Source organism: Rhinatrema bivittatum, chromosome 8 (genome assembly GCF_901001135.1).
Source record: "Rhinatrema bivittatum chromosome 8, aRhiBiv1.1, whole genome shotgun sequence".
Taxonomy (NCBI): Eukaryota; Metazoa; Chordata; class Amphibia; order Gymnophiona; family Rhinatrematidae; genus Rhinatrema; species Rhinatrema bivittatum.
This window is the reverse complement of record NC_042622.1, coordinates 85,016,391-85,033,042: the sequence shown is the minus strand read 5'-3', so window position 1 is coordinate 85,033,042 and position 16,652 is coordinate 85,016,391. Positions and strand designations below refer to the sequence as shown.

Below are 16,652 nucleotides of genomic sequence, written 5' to 3'. Positions count from 1 at the left end.
ATATATGTAAATATTACTTACGGCGACACTCGTTTGCAGATTCCGCAGTGCCACGGGCCCAGGGCCGATCCTGGTAGAAGGGGAGACATTGCTCACAGTCCATCCCCATGGTGTTGTGCTGACAGTGGCAAACCAGCTGCCCTGTGTCACTGCTCACACATTCACTGGCATGGCCATGGCACTTACACCTGAAACAGGAGGAAGAGAAATGTAAACATCCCCCAACAGTCCCCCTTTCCTCCTCTTTCTCTTCCCTCAGTTCTACCTTTCCTACCTCCTTTTGTTACCCTTATTCTTGCCTCCTTCCACATTCTCTCTTTCCCTTAGTTTTTATTTTAAAATAGATTGTAAACCTGCAACATATTGTATGATGGAAGGGTGGGAGGAGCCTAAAACCAGTTTCTGAATTCAAAGAGGCATGGATAACACAGAGGATCCTTAGCAAAAGAGAAGCAAGTGTAAAGGCAGAGACTCAACAGGTCTCTCTCTCTCTCTCTCTCTCCCCCCCTCCTAGCTCCTCATCATTAATCACCCTCCCTACTTCTGTATTCAATTCACTTCTCTCTCTCTCTCTCTCTCTCTCTCTCTCTCTCTCTCTCTCTCGAGAAATACAAGTCCCAAAATGCTTTCAGATGGATCTTGATAAGTTCAGAGCACATGACTCTGTGAATCTTGGGAGCAAGAAGTCCTGATCTCAGCAGCCAAGCACCCTTACTTGACAGGTCAGGGAGCATTTGATTTGGTATTTATAAGGTGACAGTCACAGACTCAGTTAATAGGGAGTTCTGAAAGTAAACCGTCAGAGTTTTGAATGTGCAGTATAGAAGAACTTTTACATAAATTTAAAACATATTCTGGGGAATTCTCTCATGTTTTTGTGGGTCAGTAATAATTAGAACCAAAGAGCTGTTCCTTCCACCTTCCCATTCTGAAGCTCAGATGGAAAAGATTGACATTGAGATTCGGGGAGCATCACCCCCCTCCTAGCTCCTCATCATTAATCACCCTCCCTACTTCTGTATTCAATTCACTTTTCCGTTACTACTTCATAAGCTCTCAGGGTGAGTCCATAAATGCCAAGAGGACCAGATGGTTTCTAGCAACACAGTTATAACCTGTAACAAGGACCTCTCTGGAGATCCCTGGTGCTGTCAGTGAGAGGAAGACGGACAGTCTTTAACTGATAAACAGCAGCCACAGACCCATCAGGCCTTGAGTGCATATTGTGCTGGTGGGCTGGCATCCTGGGAGCTTTCAGTAAACAATCAGCACAGAGAGTAGGGGTGAGAGAATAAATGAATAGAATAAATGGAGTAAATGTCTATTGCCAAGTCTTGCGAGCACCATCACGTGACGACCCCATTCTATAAAGCCTAGACTAAATCTCAGCCAGGAAACTACTACCACCGAATATGATAGGAAGTAAAAAGAAATATTCATACTAACTGCATGTCACCCATAATAAAAAGGGGCCCACCCTTAGCCTAAGCATTAGGGCTAAAGATGCCGCTGAATCTTCAGGTGAAGATGATGACCCTGTTGCATTTATAGGTCATGGTGAACCTGTTCATGGACCCACTGCAGCAACAGACAGACCATAGAAACTAATGAAAAAAAATTAAGAGGATTACCTACAGTTAACTGGTCCCTGAAGATAAACTGGAAATAATGCCAAAAAGTTTGCATTTTAAACTATAGGTATTGAATGAGAACCCTTCAAAAAATGAAAGAAGAAAAATATCAAAGAAAAAATTGCAAAAGGCAACAGACGATAACAACATTTTTAATGGGAGAAATTATAAAATGGAAGTACCTAAATGATGACATTTTAAAACAGCTGAAAGATGATGCTGATAGAGAGCTAGCAAGGGGAGAAGCAGAGAGGGAACCCAGGAGAGAGATGCCTAAGCAGATAAGGAGCACCAGAACAAAAGTGCTGAAACAGCCAGAACTGGAAAAGGCAACTGTTGCAGTACCCAAGCAATCAACGACCACCAGAACAAAGGTACCCAAGCAAACAAGGACCACCGGAAAAAAGGCACCCATGCAGTCAAAGACCACCAGAACAAAGGTGCCCAAGCAGTCAAAGACCACCAGATCAAAGGCAACCATGCAGTCAAAGACCACCAGAACAAAGATACCCAAGCAGACAAGGACCACCAGATCAAAGGCAACCATGCAGTCAAAGACCACCAGAACAAAGATACCCAAGCAGACAAGGACCACCAGAACAAAGGTGCCCAAGCAGTCAAAGACCACCAGAACAAAGATACCCAAGCAGACAAGGACCACCAGATCAAAGGCACCCATGCAGTCAAAGACCACCAGAACAAAGGTGCCCAAGCAGACAAGGACCACCAGATCAAAGGCACCCATGCAGTCAAAGACCACCAGAACAAAGGTGCCCAAGCAGACAAGGACCACCAGATCAAAGGCACCCATGCAGTCAAAGACCACCAGAACAAAGGTGCCCAAGCAGACAAGGATCACCAGATCAAAGGCAACCATGCAGTCAAAGACCACCAGAACAAAGGTGCCCAAGCAGACAAGGACCACCAGATCAAAGGCACCCATGCAGTCAAAGACCACCAGAACAAGGTGCCTGGTCAAACAAGGACCACCAGATCAAAGGCAAACCATGCAGTCAAAGACCACCAGAACAAAGATACCCAAGCAGACAAGGACCACCAGAACAAAGGTAAACTGCCTAAGGGAGGAGTCCCTTGCGCTTTGGTGTCCTGGGCAGAGGGAGTGAGGTAAGTAGGGACTCAAAGTTTCTTTGAGGGGGCACACCTGAAACACCCTCTTTCCTGCTGGGTTTTGTGTGGTCAGGCATAGCCCAATCAGTCACTCTCCCGGGGATAGGGAGGAAAAGCAGGGATCCTGTGAGAGGATGTTAGCCCTGAAAACCTCTGCTAAGGGAAATGCTGCTGTGCTGATAGGTTTAACAGATTTATTGTACTGGAAAGAGAACCTTCTGGCAACAATAATATATTACTACTAGACATTTCTACAGCTCTACACAACATACGCCGCGCTGTGTAGCAAGTAATCAAGATTTCAACAGGTATCTGTGAGACAATAGTTCCAAAAAAACTTTTCCTTTTTTATATATACATTTGGAAAACAATTTGAAATTTTAAACACATTGAAACTTTTCCTTAGTGTAAAAAAATACTTTGAAGCACCATTAACGATTACATTTCTTTACTTGTAGAACTTTCAGCTGAATACCACTATAAGCCAGGTAAGTACTGCTTTTGCATACCTCTTTTCTTTACTCTGACTGTGTTTATACTCCAAGTTTGTTTTTTAAGAAATTGATTCCGTGTGTTGTTTTCTCTTTTAGGCTCTTCTGGAACAGAGTCCCTTGAGGTAAGTATTCTTGTCTTTTTCTTTCTATCTGTACGTCAGATGTTTTTCTCTCAGTCTTTACTATACTATTGAGCTCAAATAGACCTAGTATGTGATTTCTCAGATGTGAGAGTGCAGACTTCTCTCTGGTCCTTGTTCTTGGCCCAAGCTCCTGGATGACCAGGTCTGGTGCTGCCGGGTGTGCAAAGGATGCAGCTGCACAGGGCAGCACACCTGGAGGGGTGGTGGAAGAAGGAGCCCGTGAGGCCGCCGGTGGACCTGTCCCACCAGTGGCTGAGAAGAGGAAGAGGCCCGTGGAAACCACCGGTAGATCGCATCCCACCGGCGACCCGACATAGAGAAGGACCGTGAGGCCGCCAGTGGACTCTATTCTACTGGCAGCCGGAAAAGAAAGAGGACCGTGAGGCTGCTGTTCAAACACTTGCAGCTATCACGTTTTCTATGCACGAGATCAGCATAGAGGAAGTGCTAGGCTCGTGTGGTTTGTTCAGCGCATGGGCCGGCACACGAGGAGGAGCAGCAGAATGGCTCCCACTTGTATGGGTGTGTGTGTGTGTGTGTGTGAGTGAGTGTGTATGTGTATATGTGAATGAATGAATGAATGAGAGCTTGGCCTGGGGGTGTGGTGTGTGTGAATGGGAGAATGACTGAGGGGTTGGTTTAATGTGAATGGGGGCATGTGAATAGGAACCTGTCTGGGGTGTGTGTGTGTGTATGAATGGGAGCCTGTGTGGGGGTGTGTGAAGACAATTTGTGCTGACTCACTAATCCACGCCTTACTCAGGATGACTGAAAATAAAAAGTTTTCAGGTTTGGAGAGCAGTGAATTTTCCATCCTTATTAGTTTTACTTATTGGCTGTCTGTGTCTGCCATTTTGAAATAATTTATTGTTGTTTGGGAAATTTTTTAAATTTTGCATGAGCTCTTAATTATTGGTTGTTATTCTATTCCTTAGATCATTGGAAATATGCTTTTTTATAAGTATGGTTTTACTAATATGATTGATTTATATTCCTTGATTTTATTGTTTGATGAATGATTTATGAGGACTGGTGATGTTTCTGTTTCTCCATTGCTGTATTGTATATAGAGTCTGGCCTGTTGCGGTTCCCAGTTCAGTTTTTGTTTATAGTTTATAGTCTCTGAATTTGGTGAGGGTGAGTCTATGTTCTCCATGTTTAATTGAGGTGGGGTATTCTGTGTTAAAAAGAAAAAAAAGCAAGGAGACAGGCAGCACAGTCATTGTTTGCACAGGGCAGCAAAAAATGCTAGCACAGGTCCTGTGGATGATGGTTCCAGATGCAGCAGGGTCCTCGGGGCAACAAGTCCAGATGCACTGGACAACAGTCCTTGCTTTGTCAACATCCTCACTTCTAGGGGTACCTACTTCCTATCCTGTACCAAATAAATAACAAAGTCTATGTCCCTGGCACCGAGAACCTTCCCACAGATAAGTGTCCCCTAGTGAGATGTGCAATGCCTTATTGAAACTAGTTTTCTAGCTATAGAAAATAAACAGATACATTTGTTAGGGAAACAGTATTCACTCTTCTCACAACCTTCCCTCCATTAAGGACAGATATAATATTCAGCGTTCCTGTCCAATTCATTTACAATTAACTACCCTGTCCCCTTACCGTGGCACAGGGCACAAGAGTCACTTAGAATTAAACTCACTTTTTACTTATTCCAGTTATCTCAGGTGTTACCAGTCCCTGCAGCTGTCCTGCTTTGATGCAGGTTGGTTTCACAAAGATTTCTCTGGAGCCTGGCAGAGCTGGTGAACACCTCCTGTCTTCTGCCTGTTTCCACATGAACATTTTTTTTTTTATTTCCAGAGCAGATCCCTTGATGACATCACACAATAATAGTACCATTTGAAAGTCCTCACATACCTTAACCTCGCAGATCTCAACCTTCTTAATACCATGACACAGGTGCCAGCCACATCTTTCTTTAAAATAGCTGCACTGTCTCAAAAATCCCATGGGGACAGGTTACTTTACACTCCTGGTGTCCTTACGCTGGGCCTTGTGCTATTGGGTTTGCTGCGGGAGGAATAACAGTGAGGAGAGGCTGAAGGATCTAAAGGAGGAGAGGAGATGCAGGGAGATAGGATACAGACCTTCAGATACCTGAAAGGTTTTAACGATGCACAAACTTTGAACCTTTTCTGTTGAAAGAAATCAGTAGAACTAGGGGGTCATGAAATGAAACTTCAGGGTGGATGACTCAGAACCAATGTCAGGAAGTATTTCTTCACTGAGAGGGTGTGGGGATGCCTGGGATGCCCTTCTAGAGAAGGTGGTGGAGGCAAAAACAGTCAAAGAATTCAAAAGGGCATGGGATAAACACTGTGGATCCCTAAAGGCTGGAGGATGGAAATGAAGAAATTGGTGCATGGGGGTAACTTGCTGGTGCAGCAGTTACTACCTTTAACCAATAAGCCTTGATGCTTTTGATACAACTGTAACATTACTATCAGCTTCAATGGCAGGGAGAAAAGGGGGATTGGATTCAGACAGCCCCAAGTTTTTAGGGTCTGGGGAACTGATAAGCATGGGGGATAACATACGCATGGAGCAGCAGTTACTACCCTTAACAGAAGGCATGGGATTACCATCCTTAACCAATAAGCTTTGATGCTTTTGACGCAACTGCAACATTGCTCTCCGCTTTGATGGCGGGGGTGGGGTGGGAAGAATAATTGGAGTCAGACGACCACCAATGCCAGCCCTGACTTTTATGGTCTGAGGTACTGATGCGCAGACATAAGGGAAAAAGCACAGGAGGCTCATCACCCAGTAAAAATGTTGCTAGCAGTAAATTTTTTTTATGGGTTATCGTAAGGCTTGGGGATAACTGCACAGAATGGCAGGTGCTACTCATAAGAGAAACATAGGGGTAACTGGCACGGCGCAGCAGATACTACCATAAGAAGCTTGCTGGGCAGACTGGATGGCCATCATTACTATGTTATGATGTTACTATGTAAGCCTGGCATGGATTCCCGCATAACCTGGACTGGCATAGGCTCTGTCTGTGCCTGAACTAATGTGGCCAACCACTTGGGTACAAGTGACGGGGGATAGAACAGGGCACTTCATCACCAATCCTGGCCCTATTTCTGTATTTTTTGGCAACTCACTTTGGGTTTTCCCTTGCACGCCCCACAGTAGCAGCAGCAGGGGCTTTCCCATGAGTCTTTGCTGCTGTGCATGTCTCTACTGTGCCGTGGTGCACACTGGCACTTCCGGGGCAGAGGGGATCCTAAACCCCTTGCTGGAGGTTTCCTTAGGGTGCCCCTGCCGTTTAGTGCCCACCGCATCTTTAACTTATTTTTTTCTCCATTTTTTATTTTTAAAAACTTTTATTTCCTGCTCCCGTGGTGCCTTTGTGGGATGGCCCCTTATATAGGTCGCATGGTGATGACCTTGTCAACACGGCCCAGCTGAATTTGTTTTAACATGGAAGGAGCTTCCCAGGCTCCTGGCTGCTTCCTGCTGTCTCCCAGAGCCACCCTGCACTGCATCTAAGCAGTGGCAGGAGGAGCAGACACACCTTTCTCTCTCTCTCTCTCTTTTCTGGAGAGGGAAAGGTAAATCTGATATCCAAAGTTAAAAGCATGCTAAGCAAGATGAACAAGGCCAAAATCTGTATTAAGGAACTATCTATTTATACCACAAGCACAAATTGGATACAATATTGTGCAGCAAAAATTATTACTGAGAGAATCCTACCAACAAGGACACAAGGCCAGAACAGGAGAAAGATAACAACTCCTCCTAAGAAAAAACCATATAGAAGAGAAAATTAAATCACTGCATGCAGAAGGGTTGCTAGAAGATGCATACCTCAAAGGATTGAGGGCACTAACAGTAATGAGAAAAATCCAAAATATAAAGCTAAGGATCTGCTGCACTAACAGAGGATGACTTTAAATTCATATCCTTCAATAATAAACTGAAAATAACAGCAGAAGCACAAGAGCTGCGAAGATATGTATAAAATAGAAAAGAGAGGATTAAAAATAAAACAATTACAGAATACAGTACTCAAAGCAGTTATACAGGAAACAGGGGGAAAATATAAGTGCTGTTAAAGCACCACCAATGAAAGAAGAAACTGAACAGTTTTGGAGACATTTGTATGAAGATTCTTCAGAGGACAGCAAAGCAAAATGGCTGCCCAACATACAGGGGAATATAGAAAAGGCAAACATCAAAGTTATGGGATGACCTGAAGTTCAACAACTGAGCTGGAAGCCAGGCTAAAAAGAGCCCTAAACTGGACATGCCCTAGCCTTGATAGAGTGCCCAACTTTCGGTTCAAATGTTTAACCTCTCTCCATCAAGACCTGGCTAATTGCAAACATCAATTGATCAAACAGCTGGAATAAACTCCATAATGGCTAATAACAGGAAGAACACTGCTCCTTCCACAGGGAGACCCAAATAACATCCTCAAAAACTATTGACCAATAACTTGCTTCCTACAATCTATAAGCTATTCAATGCTATAGGTGCAGATAGAATATATGATCATATCGACCCCAATAGTACATTGGCAACAGAGCAGAAAGGTAACAAAGCGTCTGGAACCAAAAACCAGTTGTTGCTGGATAAATTATGATCAGTTGTATAAACAGCAGAAACCTCAATATAACATGCAATCTCTAAGATTGCATGTTATACTGGAGGGAGGCCTCCATGCCTCTTCGCCAACAATGGAACCTTGCCAATACCATCACCCAAATTAATACACCACACCTCCATCCGGTGAACGAGCACTATCACTTGTCGGTCCTTTCATCTGGAACGCAATGCCCCAAGAACTAAGACTTGAGCCCAACACGCTAAATTAAAAAAAAAAAAAATTGAAAATCTGGCTGTTTAAGCAAGCCTTTACGTAACACCGTCCCACACTGTCAATCAAGCCCTGAAGCACGAGCATCCTTATAAAAGTCCTTGTATAAAGTTTTTATTCTTATTTTCATTTCTCACTAATATTATTACTCTATAAATCTTATATCCTGAAAAAATGGGGGGGCAGGCCTGCGAAAGCCGGCAGCCTTCACACTACTGCAGTGTCTTCGCTGCCGGCTTTCGCACCGAATAGCGCTGCCATAAAAGGTGGCGCTATTCGGCACGCTACTGTCGACAATAAGGTTGCTAACCTTATCGCTGCCAGCGTAGACATCGCTGAGTCCGCCCCCCTCGCCGCCCCGACTCCTCCTCCAGCATGCTATCGCACGTGATAAGCCTTTGAAAATGACCCCCTTAGCTAGCCAGCTAGCCTTTCAACATTGACCCCTAGGAATAGAGGAAGGTAGAAAAAATTGGCATAAAGTAATGCAAGAGAAGATCAGTAAAAATATTATAAGAGACTGAAGCTGCAAGGAATAAGATACAAATTATTAATCAGCTTGTAATTCCTGTAAAGTCGCACAACTTTGGAACATTAGACTGATCCCAAAAATATCTAGAAGATTTGGATGGAAAAACAAGAAAGATCCTTCACGCCTATTACATAATCTATAAGAGCCAGTGTATGCCGAGATTGTATGTCCTTAGAGCGGAAGGTGGTATGGGTCTCACTGAAACTGATTACACCTATAGAGCTACCACAATATGCCTTCAGGCATACATAATGGCATCAATGGACCGAATGGCCAAAAAGTGAACAAGCAACATCAGTCTCCATTTTAAGCTTGGACAATTGTTCTGACGAATAGAAGGAATGACTGAAAATGTACCTGTTCACAAAGAGAAAGAAGCTACAGAATTTGCAAAATTTCTAAAAAGAAAAGAATCAGACCAGAAAACAAACAAGATAACTGGCAGGAGCACAAATACAGCGGTAAGAGTTATTTCAGAAACCTCATGTAAATCAAATTTGACACAGTAGCTGAGGAGAGGTGAGCCCAAGCCTACAGATCAGAGACTGATAATTGCAGCACAGGATAATGAGTTACGGACAAGATGGTTCACAGCCAGCATAGAAAGAAGTGGTAGAACAGATAAATGCAGATTCTGTAAACCAGTGCTGGAAAAGGTTGCATATCTCTGCGGGATGTGATACGCTAATGTCAGAAGCCCTATATACAGAAAGGAACGAAGAGAGGCAAAGGTCCCGCTATTAAACCACAGCCAGCAACGTAGAGTGGTATAGGGTGAAAATAAATCAATAGGTGTATCACATCAAATAAGAAAATATGTGCATATAAAAATAGAAATCTAGAAATAAATAAAGGAGAATAGAAGATCTACACACAAAGGAGACCAAAAGTTATAAATCTACACATGTTAAAAAGTGAGAAACCAACAAATCATATTGAAAAAAGCCCCAAATAGCCATGTTTTGGCTAATGCCTGCATCAGGGACTGGACATTTAATCTATAAAAGTTTTTAATTCACCTTTAGAGTGGTTAATGTTTAGATATCAATGGGAGCACTGAGGAAATTGGGTTTTTTAGAATGAATGCGATGGGGGCCCCCTTTTTTTGTAGCATAGATTACCTTCTATAAATTGGAAGATAAGCTTTCGTTCTCCTCTTTCTGTTTTTTGCAGGAGGTGGTGTGGATTCTTTAAAACAAATAAAATAAAAACAATACGTGCAGGAGAGTACACGTACTCTTTGGTGGGAGGCAGCAACAAAGAAGGTTCACTGATACCTTCTGTAATATTTTGGTTTATATATTGAGAGTAGTTTCTAAAAAAATGTTTAAAAGGATTTTGATTTTAGCTAACTGAAATAAAAAGCCTATATTCTCCTTAATCCTCTTCGTTTCTCTACCTCTGTCTTTTCTCCTGTCTTCCCTCCCTTTTTCCCTCTTCCCCTTTCCCTCTCTCCTCCCCTTCTCTCTGTTTTTCTCCCCTTCCTTTCTCTTTTTTCCTCTTGATTCTGCTCCCTGCTCCCCTTCCTTATTCCTCCTTCTCCCCACCACTCCTCTCATTCCCCTTCTCCTCCTTTCCTCTCTTCCCTTGGTTTCTCTTTTTTTCCATTTTTAACCCCTCTTGCCCTTCTTCTCCCTTTCTCTCCCCCTCTTCTCCCTTCCCTTCCCCCTCTTTTCTTCCTCTTCACTCCTTTCTTCGGCTTCCCTCTTAGTACCTCCCCTTCCACTTTTCCTCCTTCCACTATTAGGTATCCAGCTAACATCCTCCTGATGTCTCGGATTGGTTTTTGAAGCAATAGGTTCTAGTATACACAGGGTATATAAATACACATTATAATGCTACGCAGGCACCACCGGGCCCCTACATTTGCTGCCTCTGCTGCTCTGCTTTTCACAAACATAAGGGATATTTTTGCATTTTGTTAATTGACAACATTCATGTTTGGCTTATGTTAACGTATCATGCTAATACATTGCATTATTTTCTTTATTGTACTTTCGTAGATTAATGTCTAGCCCTGATACAGGCATTATCCAAAACATGGCTATGTTTGGGCTTTTTCCAATATGGTTGTCAGTTTGCACTTTTTAACGTGTGTAGATTTATGCTTTTGTAATTAAGGTCGCCTTTATGTGGTTGATCTTTTATTATCCTTTATTTACTTATATATTTCCATTTTGATATTATGTATTATACACCGTGGGGGTTTTTTTTGCCCTGTACCGCTCTTCTTTTAATTGCTATGTACAGAAAGGCACAAACAGGGTGGCATGGCTTGTAAACACTATACCACTGCAGTACCAAAAAAAACATTGGGATCACAACTCCAATAGAACTGAAGAGAACAAAGAAGCTGTGATTACCTGGACGTTCCTATTCCAACCGAATGGAAGATCGATGCTAGAAAAGCAGACATTGTGGTAAAGGAGAAAAAAGCAAGAATAGCATTGCTGATAGAGGTGTCAGTACCCAGCAACTATTCTATGGATCATATGGAGAAAGTGGCGATCCTTAAATATCAAGAGATCCAGTCGGAAAGTAAGAAAATGTGGCAGGAAAATACAGAAATAGTCCCAATTATATTGGGCGTGGAGGGCCGTTGAGCGGCGGCCATTGTTTGGGTTGTGAAAAGAAATAAATAAAATAAAATGCGAGGACGAGAATGAACGTGGCGGTGTTTGTAAAACAACGGAGACGTGGATTACCCCCTAACAGTCAGCTTTAGCTGGCATCCAAACGAGGAGTGACTTATAAAACATCGTGGCACTGGCAGATGAGAGTGGAGTTCATTTGACAACAACATCGGGGGCACGGAGAGCCCTGATGAGTCAGTTAAAGTTGATTTTGGGAAAGAAGAAGTGTTTTTAAAGTGGAGCAATGTGGACGTTGTGAGAATTGACAAACTGTGGGGTGTATAGGTGGATAAATAAATACGTGGATTGTTTTTTTTTTTTAATGGTATTGGGAGTTGAGAAAGATTAAACATTGACCAGACGGGTTATATGAAGGATATAAATGTTTAAAGGTTTTAATCTGTTTTGGGACTGTGGGGGGGTTGTGAATGGGTGTGGTGAGATGTGTGTGTGAATGTGGGTTGAATGAGTGTGAGCTAGTAGAAGGGGTTTTGGGGAAAAAAATGTGTATTTGTATGACATAAAAATTGAATGAGTAATATAAGTATTGTTAAAGACTACAGTGTGAGCTGATAGAGGTTTTCATTGCCAAAGAAGTAAAGAGATGTATGATCAAATAACAAAAAATTGAGAATAGTTGTTGATGCAGACTGTTGCCCTGTAAAGGATGTTTCTTTGGCCCAATTATATTGGCACCAAAGGCCTGATTTAGAAGATTTTTCAAGAACACCTTGATATGTGGTTCATACATATTACACCTTATAAACGCCAGGAAGGGGCTTCTTTGGCACAGGGCAAGTGTTAAGTAGGGGCATTAGCAGTAAACGTATGACATTGAGATCATTCCCAACATACCCTGTTTTATGAATGAGGTTAATTCCTGCCAAGGTATGCGCCCCTAAGACACCTGATTCCCAAAAGGACCTGAACTATCCCTTACACATCCCCTTAGCACCACCCCACCACTCCTAAGACAGCAGCTTCTGTGCTCATACAGGTGCCAGTGAGATGGATCTGCTGATGGCCCTCAGCCTCCTCCCATGATTTTGCTGCCCCCACCAAGGTACCCAGTTTGCCTAATATAAGCACTGGCACTGGACTGCCCACCACAATCTGAATCCTCAGAGGACCAGGACTGCCCACACACATAACCTGTATTCTCAGAGGACCAGGGCTGCCCACACACAACCTGAATTCTCAGAGGACCAGGGCTGCCCACACATAACCTGTATTCTCAGAGGACCAGGGCTGCCCACACACAACCTGAATTCTCAGAGGACCAGGGCTGCCCACACACAAACCTGAATTCTCAGAGGACCAGGACTGCCCACACACAAACCTGAATCCTCAGAGGACCAGGGCGCCCACACAATCACCTGAATCCTCAGAGGACCAGGGCTGCCCACACACAACCTGAATCCTCAGAGGACCAGGGCTGCCCACACACAAACCTGAATCCTCAGAGGACCAGGGCCGCCCCACACAACCTGAATCCTCAGAGGACCAGGGCCCCCACACAATCTGAATCCTCAGAGGACCAGGGCTGCCCACACACAACCTGAATTCTCAGAGGACCAGGGCTGCCCACACACAACCTGAATCCTCAGAGGACCAGGGCTGCCCACACACAACCTGTATTCTCAGAGGACCAGGACTGCCCACACACATAACCTGAATTCTCAGAGGACCAGGACTGCCCACACACACCCTGAATCTCAGAGGACCAGGGCTGCCCACACACATAACCTGAATTCTCAGAGGACCAGGGCCGCCCACACACAACCTGAATCCTCAGAGGACCAGGGCTGCCCACACACAACCTGAATCCTCAGAGGACCAGGGCCGCCCACACACAAACCTGAATTCTCAGAGGACCAGGGCTGCCCACACACAACCTGAATTCTCAGAGGACCAGGGCTGCCCACACACATAACCTGAATTCTCAGAGGACCAGGGCTGCCCACACACATAACCTGAATTCTCAGAGGACCAGGGCTGCCCACACACATAACCTGAATTCTCAGAGGACCAGGGCTGCCCACACACAAACCTGAATCCTCAGAGGACCAGGGCTGCCCACACACAACCTGAATTCTCAGAGGACCAGGGCTGCCCACACACAAACCTGAATTCTCAGAGGACCAGGACTGCCCACACACAAACCTGAATCCTCAGAGGACCAGGGCCGCCCCCACACAAACCTGAATCCTCAGAGGACCAGGGCTGCCCACACACAAACCTGAATTCTCAGAGGACCAGGGCTGCCCACACACAAACCTGAATCCTCAGAGGACCAGGGCTGCCCACACACAACCTGAATTCTCAGAGGACCAGGGCCGCCCACACACAAACCTGAATTCTCAGAGGACCAGGGCTGCCCACACACACAACCTGAATCCTCAGAGGACCAGGGCCGCCCACACACACAACCTGAATTCTCAGAGGACCAGGGCTGCCCACACACAAACCTGAATCCTCAGAGGACCAGGGCTGCCCACACACAACCTGAATTCTCAGAGGACCCAGGGCCGCCCACACACAAACCTGAATCCTCAGAGGACCAGGGCTGCCCACACACAACCTGAATTCTCAGAGGACCAGGGCCGCCCACACACAAACCTGAATTCTCAGAGGACCAGGACTACGCACACACATAACCTGAATTCTCAGAGGATCAGGGCCGCCCACACACAAACCTGAATCCTCAGAGGACCAGGGCTGCCCACACACAAACCTGAATTCTCAGAGGACCAGGGCCGCCCACACACAAACCTGAATTCTCAGAGGACCAGGGCCGCCCACACACAACCTGAATTCTCAGAGGACCAGGACTACGCACACACACAACCTGAATCCTCAGAGGACCAGGGCTGCCCACACACAACCTGAATTCTCAGAGGACCAGGGCCGCCCACACACACAACCTGAATCCTCAGAGGACCAGGGCCGCCCACACACAACCTGAATCCTCAGAGGACCAGGGCCCGCCCACACACAACCTGAATCCTCAGAGGACCAGGGCCGCCCACACACAAACCTGAATCCTCAGAGGACCAGGGCCGCCCACACACAACCTGAATTCTCAGAGGACCAGGCCGCCCACACACAACCTGAATTCTCAGAGGACCAGGGACCTACGACACACACACAACCTGAATTCTCAGAGGACCAGGGCCGCCCACACACAACCTGAATTCTCAGAGGACCAGGGCTGCCCACACACAAACCTGAATTCTCAGAGGACCAGGGCCGCCCACACACAACCTGAATCCTCAGAGGACCAGGCTGCCCACACACAACCTGAATTCTCAGAGGACCAGGGCTGCCCACACACACAACCTGAATTCTCAGAGGACCAGGGCCGCCCACACACAAACCTGAATCCTCAGAGGACCAGGGCTGCCCACACACACAACCTGAATCCTCAGAGGACCAGGGCCGCCCACACACAAACCTGAATTCTCAGAGGACCAGGGCCGCCCACACACAAACCTGAATCCTCAGAGGACCAGGGCTGCCCACACACACAACCTGAATCCTCAGAGGACCAGGGCCGCCCACACACAAACCTGAATTCTCAGAGGACCAGGGCCGCCCACACACAAACCTGAATCCTCAGAGGACCAGGGCTGCCCAGACACACAACCTGAATCCTCAGAGGACCAGGGCCGCCCACACACAAACCTGAATTCTCAGAGGACCAGGGCCGCCCACACACAAACCTGAATCCTCAGAGGACCAGGGCCGCCCACACACAAACCTGAATCCTCAGAGGACCAGGGCTGCCCACACACAACCTGAATTCTCAGAGGACCAGGGCTGCCCACACACACAACCTGAATCCTCAGAGGACCAGGGCCGCCCACACACAAACCTGAATTCTCAGAGGACCAGGGCCGCCCACACACAAACCTGAATTCTCAGAGGACCAGGGCCGCCCACACACAACCTGAATCCTCAGAGGACCAGGGCTGCCCACACACAAACCTGAATCCTCAGAGGACCAGGACTGCCCACACACACAACCTGAATCCTCAGAGGACCAGGGCTGCCCACACACAAACCTGAATTCTCAGAGGACCAGGGCCGCCCACACACAAACCTGAATTCTCAGAGGACCAGGGCCGCCCAACACACAAACCTGAATCCTCAGAGGACCAGGGCCGCCCACACACAAACCTGAATCCTCAGAGGGGACCAGGGCTGCCCACACACAAAACCTGAATTCTCAGAGGACCAGGGCCGCCCACACACAAACCTGAATCCTCAGAGGACCAGGGCCGCCCACACACAAACCTGAATCCTCAGAGGACCAGGGCTGCCCACACACAACCTGAATTCTCAGAGGACCAGGACTGCCCACACACAAACCTGAATTCTCAGAGGACCAGGGCCGCCCACACACAAACCTGAATTCTCAGAGGACCAGGGCCGCCCACACACAAACCTGAATCCTCAGAGGACCAGGGCCGCCCACACACAAACCTGAATCCTCAGAGGACCAGGGCTGCCCACACACAACCTGAATTCTCAGAGGACCAGGGCCGCCCACACACAAACCTGAATCCTCAGAGGACCAGGGCTGCCCACACACAACCTGAATTCTCAGAGGACCAGGACTGCCCACACACAACCTGAATTCTCAGAGGACCAGGGCTGCCCACACACAACCTGAATTCTCAGAGGACCAGGGCTGCCCACACACAACCTGAATTCTCAGAGGACCAGGACTGCCCACACACAAACCTGAATTCTCAGAGGACCAGGGCCGCCCACACACACAACCTGAATTCTCAGAGGACCAGGGCTGCCCACACACAACCTGAATCCTCAGAGGACCAGGGCCGCCCACACACAAACCTGAATTCTCAGAGGACCAGGGCTGCCCACACACAAACCTGAATCCTCAGAGGACCAGGGCTGCCCACACTCAACCTGAATCCTCAGAGGACCAGGGCTGCCCACACACAAACCTGAATTCTCAGAGGACCAGGGCCGCCCACACACAAACCTGAATTCTCAGAGGACCAGGGCCGCCCACACACAACCTGAATCCTCAGAGGACCAGGGCCGCCCACACACAACCTGAATTCTCAGAGGACCAGGACTGCCCACACACAAACCTGAATCTTCAGAGGACCAGGGCCGCCCACACACAAACCTGAATCCTCAGAGGACCAGGGCCGCCCACACACAAACCTGAATTCTCAGAGGACATGGGCTGCCCACACACAAACCTGAATCC

At 46.6% G+C, this 16,652-nt stretch overlaps 1 protein-coding gene across 4 annotated transcripts in view; it reads right to left on the bottom strand.

Annotated features, from left to right (window-relative positions):
* Positions 1 to 16,652, bottom strand: part of LAMC3 (laminin subunit gamma 3) — a 62,972-nt gene that overhangs the window by 34,714 nt on the left and 11,606 nt on the right. For all 4 annotated transcript variants that reach the window (XR_003858200.1, XM_029612552.1, XM_029612553.1 and 1 more), the window contains one exon: positions 22 to 188. Coding sequence is in view for 3 of the 4 variants with exons in the window: in XM_029612552.1 (XP_029468412.1) it covers positions 22 to 188 (167 nt within the window). In the remaining variant the exon portion in view is untranslated. The remainder of the gene's footprint in view (positions 1 to 21; positions 189 to 16,652) is intronic.